The 20,894-nt window shown below is 42.7% G+C and overlaps 1 protein-coding gene across 5 annotated transcripts; it reads right to left on the bottom strand.

Moving 5' to 3' along the window:
- Window positions 1-3,692: 3,692 nt before the first annotated feature.
- Window positions 3,693-20,891, bottom strand: LARP7 (La ribonucleoprotein 7, transcriptional regulator). 5 transcript variants are annotated; one of them, XM_037029448.1, is made up of 14 exons: window positions 20,716-20,891; window positions 17,433-17,519; window positions 15,124-15,327; window positions 14,551-14,651; window positions 14,389-14,472; window positions 14,108-14,272; window positions 13,924-14,017; window positions 13,484-13,846; window positions 13,224-13,368; window positions 11,545-11,678; window positions 10,658-10,773; window positions 7,649-7,808; window positions 7,325-7,416; window positions 3,693-4,023 (listed from the first exon to the last, which is right to left on the bottom strand). In XM_037029448.1, the coding sequence occupies exons 3-14, from the start codon at window positions 15,320-15,322 to the stop codon at window positions 3,943-3,945; spliced, it is 1,734 nt and encodes a 577-aa protein (XP_036885343.1). In that variant the 5' UTR covers window positions 15,323-15,327; window positions 17,433-17,519; window positions 20,716-20,891; the 3' UTR covers window positions 3,693-3,942. The 5 variants fall into 5 exon arrangements, with proteins under 5 accessions (XP_036885343.1, XP_036885345.1, XP_036885342.1 ...); XM_037029450.1 differs by lacking the exon at window positions 17,433-17,519 and having other exon boundaries at window positions 10,658-10,770; window positions 15,124-15,324; window positions 20,672-20,884; XM_037029447.1 differs by lacking the exon at window positions 17,433-17,519 and having other exon boundaries at window positions 15,124-15,324; window positions 20,672-20,883.
- Window positions 20,892-20,894: the final 3 nt, after the last annotated feature.

Genomic DNA, 20,894 nt, shown 5'->3' with positions numbered 1-20,894 from the left:
ATGTTTCTCTTACACATCAGTGTTTCTCTCCCTCTCTTTCTCTTTTCCTTCCCCCTCTCTAAAAGTAAATAAATAAAACCTTTACAAAACACCCACACAACTGTGATCTTTGCCAATTTAGTACATGGAAAATGGGCTTTTGGTACAGTTTTTACTTGTGATTTTTCCTATTATAAATGCAGATTGTATTTCCACATATCTTCAAGTCAGAATCATTTGTAGTTTGTTTTCTGTAGACTGTGTTTACAGTATATATTCTTTTATTTTTTATTTTTATTTATTTTTTTAAAAATTTTATTTATTTATCTTTAGAGGGGAAAGGAAGGAAAGAGAAAGAGAAGCATCAATGTGTGGTCGCCTTTCATGTGTCCCCTGCTGGGAACTGGCCTTCAACCCAGGCATGTGCCTTGACTGGGAATCAAACCACGATCCTCTGGTTCACAGGCCCACGCTCCATCCACTGAGCTATACCAGCCAGGGCTATTCTTTTATTTTGATTTGTCAAATTTTCTCTCAATACAGTCATATCAATTCACAAAGCATTATGCCTGACCATCGGACAATACCAATCCTTCCTTTTATTTTTGTCAATCTAATCAATCAGGAAAGAGGGGAGGGTGCACATTCTACTTTCGTTTATATTCCCTTCATACCTAATGTGTGTTTGTCTGTTCACTATGTTCATTGCCTGTTTGTACTTCCTAACCCTTGCCTATTTTTCTACCCCTCATTGATCCATAGGGTTAAAACCAAAACCACCACACTTTCCTTATGACCCAGCCTTATTACTCAAGACCGAGCCAACTGAAAGTCTCAGTGGCTGTGTGGAGTCCAGTCATGACGACAGCTCTGAGCTGTCCTATGACAACTGCAGAATCTGGGGGGAGCAGACTCCACCTGGAGACTCCTGTTAAGCCCTGAAGTCCCCACTCAGGTGATGCTCTGGTTCACGTGCCTTAGACCTGCACTACTTGGGATAACTTAAAAGGATGCAGTTCCCTTTGCCTCGTGTGCGGGGCGGCCCTGTGCACAGCCTGTCTGCGCGCCAGCCTCTGGAGAGTAACCAGACAATTGTGGGAAAAGCCCAAGAGGCAGGGCTGCCTTCCTGGTGTGCCGTGTAATTTCTATTCTCGTTGCTCTTCTATAGTATAAGCTTCCCCAAGCACTTAACAAATCAAATGTGTGATCTGTTTTTTAAAGAAAAGCACTCCTTAACTGAGGTCGTATTTGGCTGCAAAAAACCACCCCATGCCAACTCGGAAACACTGCTGCCCCCACCCCATCTGTGGACCTCAGAGGGTGAGAAACAGAGCACAGACATGCGGGGCTCACAGACACCCCACACAGGGAAGTTGTTTTATATTTATAGAGATTTTAATAATTACATAAAGTTCTCCTGCATACCAATCAGTAGCAAAATCCGTCCTATAAAAAACACAGGAGAGTAATTCACTGAGGACAGAGTTAACAAGCATGTGGAAAGTAACCAAGCTCCTGAGTGATCAGGGACTCACATACTGGCAACATGCATTCTTGCCTCTCAGAACAGGAAAAATGAAAGACCAATCGGACACGGTATGAACGACAGTTTAACACTGAATGAACCCCGGCCCACTTGCTTAAAATGTGAGGAGCTGCACAGCCCCCTGCACTACTTCAGATGTACAGCACCACACCCCTCAGCCCCCAGGTCCTCCTCCAGGGTCTGTGCTGAGATGGGATGCTCACTGCGGCAGAGAAAAGCCGGGAGCACCAGTCCCCACAGACCAGGCCACCTAAGTGACAGTGTGTGCATGTCCGCACAGCAGTGGGTGCAGATAGGAGAGGAGGGAGACAGGAGGAAGGCGAGAGGGCGGGACAGAGGTTGGAGTCTGGAGCAGGAGTCCAGACCCCACACCAGCCAGCAACCAGGACCTGCGGCAAGTGCTGCGGTTTCTTCACTCGAATGAGGTGACACTACAAGTACCACTTCACTGAGGTGACACAGCAAACACACAAGAGGGGCAGTGAGAGTTTGCTCTGTGGAAGTGATACTGAGCTACTGCAAGGTGCTGAAATAAAAATGAGGCTTGTGGTCCAGGAAGCAAACCCACGGAGGCACAGCGCAAAGACAGGTGCAGGGGGCACTTCAAAACAGAAACGCAAACCCCGAGGACCTGCAACCTGAGAGGGAAAATGCCCTCCACACAGCTGGGTCAGGACTTCTGCAGCACACCTTCCACTGAACTCCTCTAAACAGGCATTTATTAAGCAATTACTACGTAAAGTGCTGGGAAAAGAAGGGTGTCCACTTACCCACGATTACAGGCTCACAGAGACCTGAAAGATCCTGGGCAAGGAGGACTTGACTGTCAGCTGCAGTCTTGACCTTCACCCTGCAATACAGGCCAACTGTCTGTCTTCCCAGGGCTACAAGTCCCCAGGGCAGGGGCCTTACCTTTTCTTTGTAGTTCTAATGCCTACAGTGTCCCTGTCTGATTGTAGCAGGGGCTAACTAAATGTTCCATTAAATGAGTTGGAGAATAAATGAGAGTGTAAGTGAACAGGGTTTCTCCTCCTCCACCTCCGTCTGTCCCTAGGACTTTCCCACAAACCGTGATTTTCACTTATTCCCACTTTTACTTACTGTCTCTCTCTGTCCCTGGGACAGAAGCTCCAGGGGAGGAATTGAAGTCTGAACTGCTTCACTATCATCTCATGTCCGAAACTCAGGCACTTGTCTAGGGAGCACTTATCTTATCTTAAAGACTGCCCAGGGGGAGATTTTCTGAAATTTTACCTGATAACCCCTCCAAAGTCACCCTAAGACCATCCTTACTGAGGTCAACTGAGGTCTTGGAACATACGTTTACTTTGATGATTCTGGATCAGCTGGGGCACAGGGAGTCGCAATGCTCACCGTGTTCAGCAGCTACTAGCCAGGTCTCTCTCTCCCTGCCCTCAGTGAGCCTGCCAGCTCTGCTTCACGGACAGAGAACGAGTGAGCTGCCAGGAGACCTATTTTTGGAAGGAGTAAGCTTCCAAAAATAGGTGTGTGACCCCAACAAGAAAGATGGTCATCTCCTCCAATCTCTGGCTGCAGGCCCCCACAGTGCACTGGAGGGGCAGCCACACAAGGGCCCACCTCTGGACAGAGCTGCTGGAACAGGGCTCTGGGCCTGAGCAATGAGCCACAGGGTGCCCAGGGCCTTTGCCCACTTTCTGGGGAGACTAAGACTGAGTCACAAGTAACACAGGCCCTGGGGTGAAGGTGGGGGCGGCTCTGGGAAGGCCTCCTCTGCTGCAGCTTGGGATTTCCTGGGTAACTTGGGAGACCTCAGTCACGCTAGTGCCAGTCCCTAAATTTTCCCTCCATGTGTTCATAGTATTGGGTACATTGTATTCTGTCTTCATTTATGGAATACAAAGGCAATACTTTGGAAACTAGATATTTTAATTAAAAAACAAGTCATATGGTCTGTTCAATGGAAACTCAGACAGGCCAAGTGCAGTCAACAGAACAAAAGATCAGGCACATGTCTTTGTATAGTCAACCTGAGAAGATGAGCAGGACGCCTAAAATGGAAAAGCAAGCTACAAAATACGTGTAGGGGCAGCCTGATCGTGTTTTCTCGACAACTTTTTTATGTAGTACTGGTTTTTGGTGGGGCAAGTGTTACTATTTTAGTAATATAAGAACAACAAAATAACAATAATGTTCAAGACATTTATTTACTAAGTCACTTTGAAGTTGATTTATGTAAGATAATTTTAACAAATAAAATGTTTAAAAAGTGTGATTTATAATGTACTTGTCGCTACAAAAAGAATCTTATTTACAAGTTCTTTTAAGTAAATGTAAGTTTAAAAAATTCATTATGCATTACTAATACAATGAAAATGCATTTCTTAAGAGCAGCTCAACCATCCAGTGAAATCTTAAGAGATGAACCAACATTTTTTTCATTCATACTCAGAAAATCTAATGTGCTTACTTGCTTGTTGAGTCTTTGCAAGTCTGATCTTTTCAGCTTTGGTGATTAACTACAGAGAAAGAAATCAGAAATTAGAATGTACTGTGTACCTAAAAACAAAAAGATAATTGTGACTAGAAAAATTATACAACTATCAGCTGGAATAAAATTTTTTTCAAAAGACAGAGGAAGACAAATGAGATAGTAAGGCTTAAATCAAATCAACAACAGGAAGAACTGCCAAGATTATGATTTTCTAAGTAGAATGGGTGTTAAAGCTTTAAATTAGCTAAAACCCTATTACTCTAATGCCAGATCACTAAAAATTTTTCAATTAAGAACAGCCATACCCCATGCAGGCAATTTCTGCTATCTGCTAGGAGGGTTCAAGACCCACTGTGTGGGTGCTGCCTGTGTCCTGCTGCCTGTCACCCTGGGTCTGCCTGGTGACCCTCAGCGACACTCCAGACAGGTGTGTGGTCAGTGAGTACCCTGGGCTTGAGGACTCCCATGCTACTAGAATGAGACAGCATGTCTTGGGCTGACTGCTACCCAAAGGTTTGCTGACAAATTTCAACCTGAAAATACCCAACTACAATCTGCTACTCAGAGTCCTTATTATTTGATATTTATTATACCAGAGCACAAACATGAATGTTTTCAAAGAAGGCATGCAATTATGTGGAATGAAGAAGACCAATAACAATGTCTAAATAATCCAGAAACTTTCTTGATAAAAACATTTTAAATGTTTTATTTGGCTTTGGGAAAAATGAAAATCTCATTCTCATAAAAGTACAGATTCTAATGAGCCACCACTAACAGTTTCTTTTAAGTGTGTGGTGACACGTGGCTACTGGCAGAAGTCACTTCTAGGTTACACTGCAGGCCTGTCCCTCAGTGGGTGAGTCCAGACATCAACGCTGTCACATGCACACGCGCTTCTCCCAGCTCTCCAGCTTCACTCCTTCGCCACCACCCGACCCCCAAGGCCTCTGCACTTCCTGTGGCCTGCCTGGCGGGCTGTGCCTGAGTGTTCTGGCTGCTATCTCCCTTTCCTGAGGTCCCAGAAAAAGCCAGCGGATGAGCAGCGACCTGTAGAACCTGGTGAAATTTTCTGCACAACACTGTCACCACGTGACTATGCTGTCCCTCATGGCTGTATCCTGAGTGAGTGCTAACCACATGGACACTCAAAAATACGAACTAGCCCTGGCTGCTGTGGTTCAGTGGATTGGGCATTGTCCCACAAACCAAAAGGGTGCCAGTTCAATTCCCCATCAGGGCATATGCCTGGGTTGGGGGCCAGGTCCCAGGTTGGGGACATATAAGAAGTAACTCATCGATGTTTCTCTCTCTTTCTCCCTCTCTTTCCGTCTCTACAAAAACAAATAAATAACATTTAAATAAATATTCACCAAATGAGCCGACAGAAAAGTCGGATGACAAGTTAACTGTGGTCCACCTTCTCCTCTGAAAAGCCTGGCAGTATCTGCTTCTTATGGCTCCTGTATTTTTCACTTTACCACAAAGGAGCCAACTGGCTGCTCTGAGGACAAGCCTGAAGGGGCAACAGGTAAGTGGGGTCGGTAGGACCCCGTGACTCAGTGACAGAGCTTCTCATGGTGCTTCAACCCAATTTATAAAACTCCCAGTGTGTATTTCCTTGCCTCAAATGTACAAAAATGGGCCCTAGCTGGTGTGACTCAGTGGTGTGAGCACGGGCCTATGAACCAAAGGGTCACCAGTTTGATTCCCAGTCAGGGCACATGCCTAGGTTGCAGGCCAGGTCCCCATGGTGGTGGTGGGGGGGGGGGCGCATGTGAGAGGCAACCAAACATAGATGTCTCTCCCTCTCTTTCTCCTTCCCCTCCACTCTCTCTTCAAAATGAAATCTTTAGCCCTGGCTGGTGTGGCCCAGTGGATTGAGCTCAGGCTGTGAACCAAAGGGTCCCTGGTTCGATTCCAGTCAGGGCACATGCCTGGGTTGTGGGCCAGGTTCCCAGTAGGGGGTGTGTGAGAGACAACCATGCATTGATGATTCTCTCCCTCACCTTCTCTCTCCCTTCCCCTCTCTCTAAAATTTAATAAAAACCTTAAAAAAAATTTAAATAAAAATATAAAAATGAATTCTTTAAAAAATTTACAATGGGATATTTCTGGAAAAAAAAACCCAAACCACTAATTTTACAAATATAAAATTTAAATAAAATTACATGCCAATTAAAGTATTATTTAACAGAGTGATGTCATTTCGTTTCACTTGGTGCCAGTTCTAGATCAATGACTTTAACATTTAAATAATCTCCATTAGGCTTTCAAATTAACTGCTCACAGACCTGAAAGGTGCTTAGGGAGGAAGGAGGCCTAGAGTTGGAGCAAATGCCTGCATTCAGGGAGACAGAATTAACAAAGACCAGTAGGAAACCTCCGGGCAAATCACCTCAAATTTCAATGAATGCAGGTGATGCAAAGCTGATGAGAAACACCCGACTTTTAAGTTTAAGAAAAAAATAATTTTATAAATACAAATTCAAACTAATAAACCTAGAATAAAGCAAGTGTGACTTTTTTAAGTGCTAAACAATGAGAAAATGATATACATCTTTATAGGTTTACCTGACTATAATAATTTCCATTTAAAAATTTTTATAATAGTTATTTAGTTATTACATGCCCTGTTTTGCTCTAAGCACTTCACTAGCCTTTACAGGCATTACAATTTGTTTCAAAACAATTTACTTGACAGTTCACTAGAAACAATGATTTAATAAATTACTCATTGTCATTTAAAATAAAATTATTGAAAGAGGTTTGCTTTACATTATTTAATGTATTTAAACTTGTTTATATATCATCTGTTGACCATTCTCCAGAAAAAGTAACAAAGCTTATCACTGATGTAGGGAACATCATGCATAAAGTTGCTCAATCTTATCTCTGAAGGCTCACATCCTTAAAAGCCACACTCTAAATACACTGTATCTTTGCCCTTAAGACAATGTTTAAAGAATCATTTACCACCCAAACGAAAACACAGCAGCCAGAAATCAGGACTGCTTTAAGTTATACTGCTAATTTTTAAAAAGGAAGGAGAAATAGGAAACTCTCAATTCAATCACACACTGTGGTAAAATAATTCTAATTTCATGTATTTCAAAATCTGGAGACTAAGAATTTCCTCTCAATGTGATGCACAGTACATACCATGTAAATGTCTGCTATGCACAGTACATACGGTGTAAATGTCTGCTATGTACGGCAAAACCAAGGTTATTTTAGAAGCACACATCACTTGAGACTACAAACAAAACAAACAAAACAAGCACAAAAAAACCCTAAACCAAAACAAAATGAGAGGAACTGCTTACCTTCTCGGTGCCTCTTTTCTTTTCCCGAGGCTGGTTCAGTTTTGCCTGCCTGTCTACCAAGATCTTCTGCCAATACCTCTGCTCATGATCCCCTTAAAATCAAGCAGTAACACTGATCACTGAACAGAAGGGCACACATGAGGAAGCACATCTGAGGCATTACTACAATCTCAAAAGAACTGGAACAGTCGTCAGATTGTATTTTATGTTACTTTATGTATTTAAGAATACCAAAAAACCCTCATTTCATTAGTCAAACTAAAAAATATCATACAATCACCCCACAATACAACTGTTAAAAAGGAAGATTCCATGAAGTTTTACCAGAAAGAATCTCGAGTTTCCAGCAGTATTTCTTTCTAATTTCCGCATGTGCATCTCTTACTGCTTGTGCATCCTCAGGGGACTTGACTCTCACGTGGCACTCTGTGTCTCCTTCCAGCAAATCGACATAAACCACCTCTGAAACTGCTGCCAAGGTGTCCTGCAGAGAGGTTAGAAAGATGCAGTGTAAGTGGAAGTTTCCTAACGATGCCAAAGTTTCTGCAATGGTTATGTTAGAATATGTTACGCCACCAGAAGCTTAAAATGACAAATAACAACTCTCCATCAAACATTTTTTCTCAAATATATGCAAATGCTCTTAAAAATTGACATGGACACACTTGAGAACCAATTTGACATCAACTCTAGTCATAACTTTCTTTGATTCAACCACATCCTTAAAAATCTCACTACAATGAAAACAATGTGTTAGGACTAGGACAACAGATTTGTAGAGCAGAATGAACAAAAACCTCCCTCCCACCCCCCATGTCAACAGGAGGAGTGCCAAGTCTGGGTGTAGTGAGAGTAAAGAACAGAACTAAAAAACAAAATAAAAAACCTCACAATGGACTGTGGCAAAAGGTGTGTTTCTCCTCACCTATAACTTAAGTCAAAACAACTTATGACTTAAAAGTACACATGACAACATTCAACTTTTTATAACAACTCATGAAAAAAAAAGTTTCAGTGAACTTACAAAAATTTTAGGTTCCTGAGTGGATCTTTAAAAACACAGCTCAAAAAACCTTACTTTTTGGTGGAGCACCTAAGAAAACTCCAAAACTAGCTGCAGTCCCCCAGGTCCCCCCCTCCTGAGGAAGTCCTCCCCCCCCTCCAAAGCCTGCTGCGAGGGCCAATTAACAGCATTCCTGCATTTAGAATCATCTTCATGGCAGGTTCTACAGTAAATACAATGTAATTATGCAGGAATGTTACACTAATTCCTCATTTGTCAAAACCAATTCATAAAGCTAAAGAAGTAACTGAAGATACACCCCCCCCCCCACCGCAGGCAACGTATCCATCTCATACCCTTCAACCTTTGTCCCAAAATTTCAAGCCACAACGCATTTAGATTGCTTTTAGATCTGGGTTTTTTAAAGTCTGAATTACAGACTGAACTGAGAAACAAAGAAATATTTTTCATCAAAGAATGAGAGAAGTTTAGTAGTTGATAATGAAGGGTATGTATGTAAACACCTGTGAGCCTACAGCAGCCAGGGACTAAGTCTTAACGATTACCATTCTGCCTATCACAATAAGGGCACTTAATATATGTTTGCTAATTCAATGAAAGAGAGAGAACAAATGTAATTGTCAGTACTTCACATTTCTTTACCTACTTAATAGTAGTAAATTTACACAAAAGGTAAAGTTGATAAAAATCTGGCCATTCACTGGTAGTACAGCCAGGTAATTGATTTATGTAACTTATTAGAGCACCACCATTCCGGATAGTTACGAAATATGCATTACAATGTCAGCGTAACCTCTGGGCTGCAAAACCTCCTTAGAAAGACAATTAGCCTGGAATCCCACTGGGCAAGTCACAAGTGGTCAGCAACCTCACAGCTCAGTTTTGTTCCACACACTGTAAGTAACTATGAACTTGATTAATAGTTATTTTATGATTGATGATCATAAATGAAGAATTTGTCATGGACATAAATCTGTCAGTCATTCCAAGTAACAAACGTTGAGTAGTTTTTCTATTAAATCTTCTGCAATCTAACCAACTGCAGCAGCATTTACATCCTCAATTTTATCCTATGTGAAATTCGACACTGCTACAATGTGCCACAAGCTGGTAATAATAATTTGGGCCAAGCCCCTCATCCTTATTACAAGGAGACTCTAAACTCATGAGTTAGTGACAGCAACAGAATTTTAGGAGTGGGTTTCAGAGAAAGGGTGCAGGTACATGATTACAACAGGCACCTGAAATATGCAAGTTAAAATGTGACTGGCATGAGAACGAAAATCAAAACATACTGTAACTTAATTGTCTTGGCTACACTGAAAACCTTAACACCTTCTCAGCTAACTGGGTGACAGGGTAAGGGTAAATAAAATACTGGCTCACAAAAGTATACATCAGTAAAAAAGGAATATTCCTGTACTAGAATTGCATGAAGTGGAAAAAAAAGATCATCGAACAGAACAGTATTTGCAATGTAAATTATGGAGAACTCTGGATGTATCTGAATATGCACACAAAACTTTTGTAGTTTTTTTCAAAAGACTTGACTCTTTTCTGTAATTGCTTCAAATTTTTTAAACAATGAGCATGGACTGAAAATACCAAAAAAGATTTAACATAAAAAAGGCTTTTTTGCCTCCAAAACAAACAAACAAAAAGCCCCTCCAATTCCCAATAGGATTCATCAACAGACAAAAATACTAAATACACGCAAAGAAAAAACATACATCTATTATCTCTTTACTACAAAATAATTTGGACTTTTATGGGCTCAAAAAACTTTCAGGAGTTTACTGAAGGGTAAGAGCACTACTGAAAATAAAAAGGATCCAGTTTGCTTCAAAACCTGACGCCAGCGGATAATTACAATTTTAAAATAATTTCAGACCAAGTCTAATGTTGATTAAATCTTCTAAAAATGTTGGCACTGAGTATTTTCCTAAAATCTATTTCTCTGAAAACAAAGTCCCCTAAAATGGGACACTGGGAAAACATTGTAGTGCGTCCGCTCCTCCAGTTAAGAACTGACTACAGCCTGGTCTCCTCGCCCACTGTACGGACAGCCACCATCGTTAGAGGCGCCCATCAACACCAGAAATTACAGCTTCCCTACAGAAGGACGCCTGTGCTCACAGCAAATGCGACCCAGCCAGAAATTCGGTCTTAAATGCTTCAAGGAGCATTTAAGACTCACTGTGAACTCAAACCCCACAAGCACCAGAGGAACAAATTCTACTGCAAAGTGTCTTCCACATTCCAAACAAATGCCCACAGGGGAGCCAAGAGCCCAGGACTCTGGACCTTACCCTGACTTGCTTCCTGCCCGGCAGAGGCTCAGGGCTCATGATCTTCACAATCACCCCGCTCACAAACTGCGGCCCCGAAGCAGGGACCTTCGGGGAACAGCACTCCTCATTTGCCGCTGATTGAGTAAAAAAAGACCAGAAATACCTTACAATTAATCACTTAAGAATAACATCACCCACCATTTCTTTGGCTGCTTGAAATAATTAACTTAATTTAAAACTTATTTATATAACTAACTTATGTTGTAAATCACTGGGGTTCAGAACAAGCCCCTGACAAAGTTACACAACTTATTGTTGATACCATGAAATATAAAAACTTTCATAACTGTAAATGCAAACTGTCACTTTTAGAAGAACACTTGTAAATTCTCCCCCACCGCAAAAATGCACCCTCTCCCTGAACCAAGTAACAAAAAGTGCTTAACAGAGAAACAAACAGGCATGGAATAATACAGAATATTCAATATAATAATTCAGATGTGAAAATTTAAAATATATCTTAATATTAAAGATTTCACAAGAATCTTGTTTTGATTCATTTCTGCTTGAGGTTAATACTATGGAATGAAATTACAAGTGAGAAATTATCACCTTTATCAACACAAACTTAATTCATAAACTAGGTACTTGTTATTAAGTATGACTTACGAAAACTAGGGAAAATTTAAATAGCTGATTAGAAAAGATACTGCTTTAAAAGAGCCCTTCAAATGTTCTTATATCAAGAATAAGTCACAGATCTAGACAACTTGCCAATCAATAATTTCTCTAATGACTACTGTATATTTAAGTTTTTAAAAATTAAAGTTTATTCTATAACTCAGAAATAGTACTTTAGTATATAAGTACAACATATATGTTACAAAAACTATCATATTGTTTACATTTTTCATTTTTTTCTCCATGGTCGATTTCCATTCCTGACTCCAATTTTATTTGGGATATTGTTTTTTTCAAAGAAGCCATACTGGCTTTTTGCAGTGCTAAATACTCCTTTTTCAAATCCATCCATTCAGTCCTGTAATGGAAAAAATGTACATTAGAAATAATGAATGATTAAATACATACACTCACTTAAAACACTCAAATTATTTCCACAGCTCAAAATCTATCCAGCAAGCAAGCATAGGGAAGTTTCCCTCTTGCCCCAACATTCATATCAAATATTATTCATTTGTCAATTCAAGTCTTGAACATACTTCAATTTTAAACTTTTGGAAATAAAAGTTTTAAATTAATTAACTGGTAACATGTACTAGAACAGTCATCTCTGGGGGAAAAAATTAGAGACTGAAATGTAAAGATTACTTGTTAAACTGCTTCCAATTTCAGAGATAACATTCCTTAGTATTTACTAGAACGAAAAGGAATTCCTAAGAAAAAAACACCCCCTGGAAGCAACTTATTTACATGCATTTAACATGTAGATGCTTCTTCCAGCAGCTTCAGCCCCTCCAGACAGAAACACAATGGCCCTCCGGGCTCCTCTGAGCCCTTATTGTTAACCCTAATCTCTGCCATCAAACAAGTAGATAGGAGAGGTTTTAAAAAGGAGAAGATCTTGTGGTAATGGTTTTAGCTGTTAACATTGACATCTGTATACTTCAAATAAAAAAAAAAGTTCCAGACCCACCCAGGATCATCCCGTCCCAGAGAGCTGAGACATTAGAATATCAAAAGGCTCTTAATGATTCTCAAAGATAAAAAGGCAAAAGGAATTCAGAGTTAAGGATCCTATAAATAAAGGAGCCCGAAGCCCTTGCCTTTTAACCTTCCAGAGGAGGACGAGACTTTGTGGAGGTTCTAGTCCAAGAAGGTTAAAAGCTTTCTTCCAGAAGGTATGCCTGTCCCCCTCTCCTCTTTGGCTCTCCCCCTCGAGTCCAGGGGCTCCCTTTGACTTTAACATGGAAGTTCTTTCTGTGACTGAAGTAGTAAGTGCTTCCATGTTTTAGTAGAAGTGAGTCCCAGTTACTGCTCTGGATGCAGCACGGGAACCTTGCCCATTTCCCGAGGCCACGGGGACCCCCTTCGCTCTAACATGGGAGTACCTGCTGTGTGAAACAAAAGTAAGTGCTTCCATGTTTCAGTGGAGGTGTCTCCAAACCCACACTTTTTGGACCCAGTTTTATTTGGTGAACTTACTTTACAGGTTAAAAGGAGATCAGGACTGCAAGATTTTCCAAGACTAGGCTCCCCACCACTTAAACGTGGATGTACTTGCTTTGGAACTAAACAAGTAAGTGCTTCCATGTTTTAGTGATGGTAAGTCTTGCTTTGCATTTTCTCAACCCCGACCTGCCGTCTGTGGGGTATTTCCGTGAAGCCGCATTAGTCTGTTGAGAACACCCACCACTTTAACATGGAGGCATTTGCTTGGCAGATAAAAATAAGTGCTTCCATGTTTTAGCGTGGTTGTTGCTTTTTAATCCTCCATTGTGTCCTGCTGTGTGCAGACGTGGGCTGAGGCCCTCACTGTTGCTAATATGCAACTCTGTTACCACAAACTGGAATTGCACTTTAGCAATGGTGATGGCCTGGGCTGACTGCCGACTGTGCCACTCACTTGGATAGTACACGCAGGGGAATAACCTCTTCTCCCATTCTGTGCCTCTCCTTGTGTTTTTTCTTATGCTTCCTTTTTGCTTTCAAGAGCAGTCCCTCTTTTACATCTCCTGTCTCCTTTTCCTCTTCAGTGGAGACTTCTAAATCTTTACAAAAAATAAAGATGGAAATTGAGACAACTGTAATAAAAAAACTAAAGACCAAGATCAAGAAACAGTTACACGTCAAGTCTTATCCTTAAAGTTATAAAGAAAATCACACCTCTGTTTTCTTTGGACACTTCTAAGGTTTTTTCCAGGTTGTCTTTCTGGTCCGTTTTCTTGACTTTGGATTTCGGAGTTGGGCAGCCTGGGTCCTCAGAGCTACTTCGTTTCCTCTTCCCCGTTGGGACCAAAGGTAAGCTGGTCCCTTCAGCTTTAACCCGTTTTTTTTTCTTCTTTGAGGGTGGCTTTGGGGGTTCAGTAGTCTCCCCTTCAGAGCCCTCCGACGTGGTCCTGGGTCTCTTCCCTTTGCCAGCACTGCTCGTCTTCCCTGTGTCTGTGTCTGTGTTTGTTGCCTCTTTGCTCTGTGCACTGTCCTCCTTCTTTACCCTGCCTTTTTTCTTCTTCTTCTTCTTCTTTTCTTCTGTAACAACACTCACATTAGTGTTTACTACTCAACTATATCCACTTAAATATTTCTAGTTAAATGTCTTAACTCACCAGCTACTCTAAGGGCAGGAATGGGCTTATTTTTCACTGTTTTGGGGAATATCCCAGGCTTCCTTGGTGCTTCTTCTGGTGGGTTGTTAAGAAACTGAAATAAAACCAGCAAAATTTTGCCGCCATTTCAACACTTGCTAATTCTCTTTGCTTACTTTCTTTTTAAGATTCTGGACCTACCTACCTCAATAGCTTTTGCTGCTTGTTCTTTGGTCTCGAATTCCACAAATGCAAACCCTTTTGGATCCCCAGTAGACTTGTAGTGTGGTATACTCACGTAAACCACATTGCCACATTTCCCAAACACTCTTTCGATCCAGCTGTGGTTAACATTTTTGGGAAGTAACTCCTAAGATAAATGAGAAGCAAAGATTCTCAACTTTTGGTCAATGAACTTTTTACCTGGGTGTTGGAATGTTCCCCGCTGCCTGGTGGTAGTGAGCTCCTGGAGAAAGAAAGCCTTACCACATACACCGTCCGCTCATCCTCATCCCGGGGCCTCTCGCCCAAAGGCTTCTTTCTCCTCACCCTGGTGCCTTCCAAGTCCAGCTGTGAAGGCATGCACAAAATTAATAATTAACAGAATTACGTGAGATAAATATTGTGTGATGTAAAAACAATTCTTACCTCTACAACTGCTGAACTTTTCAGTGCTCTGGCTATTAATTTTTCATCTGTGGTCAATTTTTTCATTTTGTTAAAAGACACCAGCAGGGATATGTCAACATCTAATGAAAATGTAAAGGTGTATATAGTTTCAATCTCTTGCAGTGATAGCTAGAAATCTTAACTATTTCCCACCTTTTAAAGCTAATTAAAGGTTTTAGAATTTATTATAAAACTGCCTTGTCTTAAATTTCCTAAGCACAGGGGACATGGTCTCTAATGGCTGCCCATTCACATCTGAAAAATACACATGGTAAATGAAACTTAATTTGTCTTTGGAAGGATTTTGGGGTAACTGCTTTGGTCTGAAGTTGAGAGTTCTATTAAGCTCTTATTCATGAGCTATAGTAGTTTTTAAAACAAGTTAATATGTGCACATGTTCTCAAGTATATATAATACACTATAATATAGCAGCAATATAGTACATAGAAATAGAATTACATACTAATTCAGAAGTAAATAAGTTAAGTCAATGGCAGCATCCATGAAATCTGGCTCTTAAGTAATTTTTTCTTATATTAAAGCAAACTTACATCCATCTCTAGATTTTTCTATCTGCTCTCGAAGAAATCTATCCTTGTGAAGATTAGCATCTCCAAACCAGAAGTCCACTTGCTTAGTGATGTCTGCAAGCACCTGTTTAACTCTGGACCGCTTCTTTTTCTCCACCTCTTTTTTTTCTGTACTTTCCTCTTCCATTGCCTTTTCTTGGTTTCCTCTTTCCGTTTCCATTCCTATGAATTAAGAGGTTAAATGTAAGTCTGGTAAGAGTGGAAAATTTAGATCAGCCCTCAATTGTCTAAAGGGAGAATGGTCCACTGGATAAACTATTGGCCTGTGTTCCTTTAACCAGATTGTCCTAGAACATAAATTATACACCACTAAGCTACACTTGAAGTTTTAAGTCAAAGTGTAACATTGAGAAACTGACATTTCATCCCCACAGATCTCAAAGTTATCACACTTTCACATACAACTTCCAATAAAATAACTCTTGATGCTGAGTTTTTAAAAAGATTTATTTTAGAGAGATGGAGAAGGGAGGGAGAAAAGAGGGAGAGAAACATCAATGTCTGGTTGCCTCTAGCACACCCCACACTGGGAATATGGCCTGCAACCCAGGCGTGTGCTCTAACTGGGAATCAAACCTGCGATGCTTTGGTTTAATGCTGAATTTTTATAGAATGTTAATTTCAGCTCACTATACAGCAGAATTTGACAGGTCAGCTGTGGAGTCACCTTTCACAGGTGACCATCCCAGACCAGCACTGATTTCTTGGGCACCAATTCTCAGCCCATCAGCCTCTCCTGGCTCCTTAGCTCCCTGAAGCTCTGAAACATCCTCTGTGGGTAACATGGCTGCCCCGTCACTTGCTCAAGTCTTTTCTGTACCTTCCTAGGCACGGAATGGATGAAAGCAGCGGGTTTTGTGTTATTTACTGATACACCCATTCCCAGTCCCTGAAACACAGGAGTTACTTAAACATTTGTTGAATGAATTTTGTCATTTTAATTAAACCATGAGAGGTACAGACACAAAAATGAATACCTGAGCAAAGTCTTAACACTGGGCCTGGGCTGATGCAAGCCTGCCTGAGGAAAGTTCCGGTCTCAAGATGGTCTTGGGAACAGGAGGGTTCAGGCACTCGGGAAGAGTTGGATCTGCCTCTGGCCCCTATCAGCTGGTATGCCAGCCTTGGGCCCACCTGACCAGACGACCTCACAGACTGGAGGGCAAAGGGAGCTGAAACCTTCACATACCAGGGTGACCTAAGATGCTCTGGCATCTCTGGAAGCTGCACATGTCTGTGGCAGGTAAGGGGCAGTAGCTGTCAGTTAAGTGCTGGATTTGGGCAAGTGCTGGGGCAGGCCTCCAGAGGACAGGAAAATGCTTGCCCTACCCCATCTGCTGCCTTCCATACCCTCCTGTAACGCTTAGTAAACAGCACTGGACGAAGCCTACTTGAGTCTCAGGGAGAACTTGTCCCTGAAGCAGATGCTGCGCTCAGTGGCAGAGGGCACAAAGCCCCCTTCAGATCTCCAGAGTCAGCACAAGAGGACCTTTAGAACAAGCTTCAGCTGATCAGCCCAGTGTGCATTTTTAAAATAGACATGTAAGGAAGTATTTGTTTAAATGATGCTAGCATAACACATAGAATGGAGCTGCAGGTCAGAACCAGTCTCAAAACAATCTGGTGTCTTCAGTGCAGCAGCCACACCCTTCACCCGATACTCTCACCTGAGCCCACCCAAGGGGCTCCCTCCCACCGTTCTGGTGAGGTTGAAGACCATAGCAGTTTCACCATAGCAGTTTCACCGTTTGACCTCAGCAGAGTCTAAGGTGAGAACTCCCCCAAAAACACTTTCTTCGTGGGGCTTCCAGACTTTTCCTCCCCAACCTCCTCTTCTGGACCCCCTCCCCCCCACACCTGCTCTGCCTGCTCTACTACGATGCTGCCTAGCCTTGGTCCTGGGCTGTCTTCAAGCCCACACACATCCTTCCAGAAGCTTCCAGTTTAAGCCACTTGGCTCTAGGCTGATGGTTCACAAATCTCAATTCTCCAGCCCTGACTTCCTTTAGCTCCCCATTCCAATATTCAACTGTCTATGTGACATCTCTACTTGTTTACCTGAAGTATTCTCATTTAAAGTGGGAAAATTTAAACTCTCAAATTTTAACAAACTTCTTTTTTGCCTAGTTTTCCACACCTCAGAAAATACCAGTTACAGAACTGCAGAGAGGGCAAACCCTCAAACCATCCCAATTCTTTACTCCCTCCCCACCCCCCTCCCCACCCCCCACCCCGCCCCGGGGGCAATCCATCAGCATCACGACCCCCTAGTCCAAGGCAGCACCTTCTCTGGGATCTTCAAACTTCAGCCAGCTTCTGCTGACCTTGCACCACAACCAGTTGCCAGACAACACACATTTAAGTATGTAAATGAGATCCTGTCAACCTCTTGCACAAAATCCCCTAAAGATTTCTTACCACACTCACAACAAAGTCCCAAGTCCTACTCCCCCGACCTGGGGATGCCTCACTGACTCCTCTCACAGTCCTCTACAGCAGGTCACTGCAACCTTCCCTCAGCAGGCAAAGGCCCTTCTGACCTCAGAGCCTTTCCATCCTCAGCCATTACTACTTCATTCAGGTCCCTCCCTGCAAGGGTCCCTTGCTCAGAGGCTTTCTCTGTGACTGGAACTAAGCAGTTCGCTCCCTGCTAACCACACCCCCACAGACCCCCAGCACCCACTCTCACTCTGTCCCCTCTTATCACCCCCTGGAATCAGGGTTTTGTCTGTCTGCCACAGAATGGAGGCACCGTGAGGGCAGGGACTGCAGCTTGGTCACAACCTCTCCATCTGTTGAATAATTGACTAAGGTAGTTTAAAGAGTCTTATGAACTGTGAAGTGTTAAGCATTTCAAGTTCTTTTGTAAGGGGGTGGGATTATAAATAAAATTCAAATGTATACTATGATTATCAGTATAACAGTATCCACTGCTAACTTTCCTTTCTGAAAAAACTAGAAATTACAGAGGGCAGACTACCAGCGCTCCAACCCTCTGCTGGTCAAAGCCACCATTTGGAGACACAGCAACAGCTGCACACAGGCCACAGTTCTCCAGGAGACCAGTTTCCCATCATCCTTGTATCAGCCCAGAGAATTTCCTTCACTGCTTCTCCTAAGAATTACTCTTGTGGCTCAGAGAATTAAGTCAGAAACTCTCACCCAGGTGCATAATACACACCTGCAATTTTGATTTAAAAACTATTCTCCACAGATAAACAAAATATACCTTCATTTTAGAGGAAGTTACAGATTAAACAGAAGGCAACAAGACCTGGTACGATTCAGCTTCTCTGCACAATGGCGGAGGACAGGAAGCTGCCCAGTATGCTTTCTCATTGTCCAGTGAGAACACACAGCTGCGTAGTCACCCCATCATTCCAAATGAGTGTCTTTCCCACCCAGGCTTGTTCTTTGTACCATTCTCATCTTATTTAAGGGTCCACATTCCCCTGAACTAATCAACCAAGCTCTTTACTTAGCTGTGGGGATTTTTAGCAAGTTACCTCATCTCTCTACAGGCTTTACATAATGTGGATAAAAATTGTACCTACACAATAGGATTTTGAGAAGATTAATCAAAATAATGTACAGACAACACTTGAAATTGCTACAATATAGCACACACGCAGTAATATGTAACCATTATCATTTACCATTTACCAAATCTGTCCTCAAATCCCAGCAATTTAATGTCCAGAAAGGCTCTTATCTCCACCTGGTGTTCTCCACAACCACTGTCACTATAACATGTGACAATTTATAAACTGTCCTCAGTCATCCACTCTTCCCAGAAGCTGTGTAACTAGAATACATCTGATTTTGTGACTGATGCTAAAACTCATTAGAATTTTCTTAGCACCATCGTGTAACAGAGCACGTATTTTTCAAAAACTTAAATGAACCAGTGGCATCTAACTGGCTTCTAAAGAGAAGGATGAAACAAGGGATAAAAGTTACTGTGTAACAACCAGTTTACACACATTGTTTTAAATCCTCACAACCCCAGGAGGTGTTTTTTTCCAATTTCTTTTTACAGAGGCTCAAAGGTTCAGTGACTTGGTCAAACCACGTCGCCCCCTGTCCCCAGGCGTCCATTCTGTGTTCTGACTCCGGACCTCTTAACCCGAGTACATGGAATTTGAAGTGGGTGTCAGGAATTCTTGTGAAGCTCACGAAATTGTTAAACGATAAATTTTAATGGAAAGGTAAAATTATGAGTCTTGTACAAAAAGATTTTTCAGTAATTATTCAGGGAAATAGTAGTTTTAAAAACCAAAGGCAAATTAAAAAATCAGACACACATACTGGGTTGGCCAAAAAGTCCATAGCATTTTTTCTGTAAGATGGCCCTAATAGTGATTAGTCATCTTTAACTTCATTCAAAACAATTTTGTTAGATTGTATTGTGACACTCATATCAGCATGCACTAAAAAAACTTATCAAAATTGAATTTTTGTGCAGCCATTTTAATACTGAAGATTGAAGAAAATACACATTTTCGGCATATTATGCTTTATTTCAAGACAGATAAAAACACAACTAAAACGCAAGAAAGTGATCCCTGCAGTGTATGGAGAAAGTGCTGTGTTACTGACCAAACGTGTCAGAAGTGGTTTGTCCTGGTACTGGTGAAATTTTGGCCAGATAATCCTTTGCTGTGGGGCCGTCTAACCCATTGGAAGGTGTTTAGCAGCCCCTCTGCCCTCTGCCCACTCGAAGCCAATGGTGGGAGAGAGCCGACAGACTCAATTACCCACCTCAATAACGTTATTGGCGAAAGTGAAAAACGTGAATTTTATGGGAAAACCTAGCAGGCCTCCTGGCTAACCCGATAAAGGAAGACTGAAATAAATTGGTTAATAGATGCAAAACTGGTCAGGGCAACAACTGCACAACGTACGCGCTGCAAGTCGCCCGGCTGCAAAGCAGCCCACTGACTGCGAAGGCACCGAGGAAAGGAAGAGGGCTCGACCGGACACCCAGCATTTACCCTTCTCCGCCACTGGGGAAGCTCACAATCTCTCCTGGCAAGCTACAGGCACGCGTTCCGACACTTGCACGCATTTCCCCGGGAAAGCCTGTCCATGGTTTCTAAGGAACACGGTGCGCTCAAAGGGCTGACAGCAGTGGCGCTGGCCGCAGCCAATGGCCTCTGCCTCGGGTGCCGGCCTCGCCGCCTCCACGCCCAGGTAACGACCCTGCAGCGCGCCACCCACCCCCCACCCCGCACTCAGCACACCGGGTGTGCTCCCCTACGCAAGGGCTCAAGTCCTGACAAAGTGACTTAGAGGGAAGGTTCAGGTCCTCATTCCCGATCTCCTCGGGCCACCAAAGCTGAAACCTGTGACTCGGCCCGACTTCCCCTCTGACTCCCGCCCCAGCCACTGGGTCCGGGGCCGGGACGCTGCGGTACGCCCAGTCCGCCTCCGCCCACCAGCCCCGCGCGTGCGCACTGACGAGGTCGGGGGGGGCGTGGCGGGGAGACAGACAACGGGACGCACTGACCTGTATCCCCACCTGAGCCGCCTCAGGCCCAGTGGGCACTTACTCTCTGTTCAGGTCCCAAAATACAGGCCAGAGAAGAGTCCTGGAGCCCTTTCTGTCTCCCGAGTCTCACAGCCGTGGTCGTGACCGCGTCATAGGACCACCGACACCTGCGAACGCGACACGGCCTCCCGGACGCCTCAGAAAGACGCTCAGCGGCGTAGAGCCGTCGCTACGTACCAGG

This window comes from Sturnira hondurensis, unplaced genomic scaffold, assembly GCF_014824575.4.
Source record: "Sturnira hondurensis isolate 20B ecotype Veracruz unplaced genomic scaffold, ASM1482457v3 Scaffold0020288, whole genome shotgun sequence".
NCBI lineage: Eukaryota > Metazoa > Chordata > Mammalia > Chiroptera > Phyllostomidae > Sturnira > Sturnira hondurensis.
This window is presented reverse-complemented; position numbering and strand designations above follow the sequence as displayed.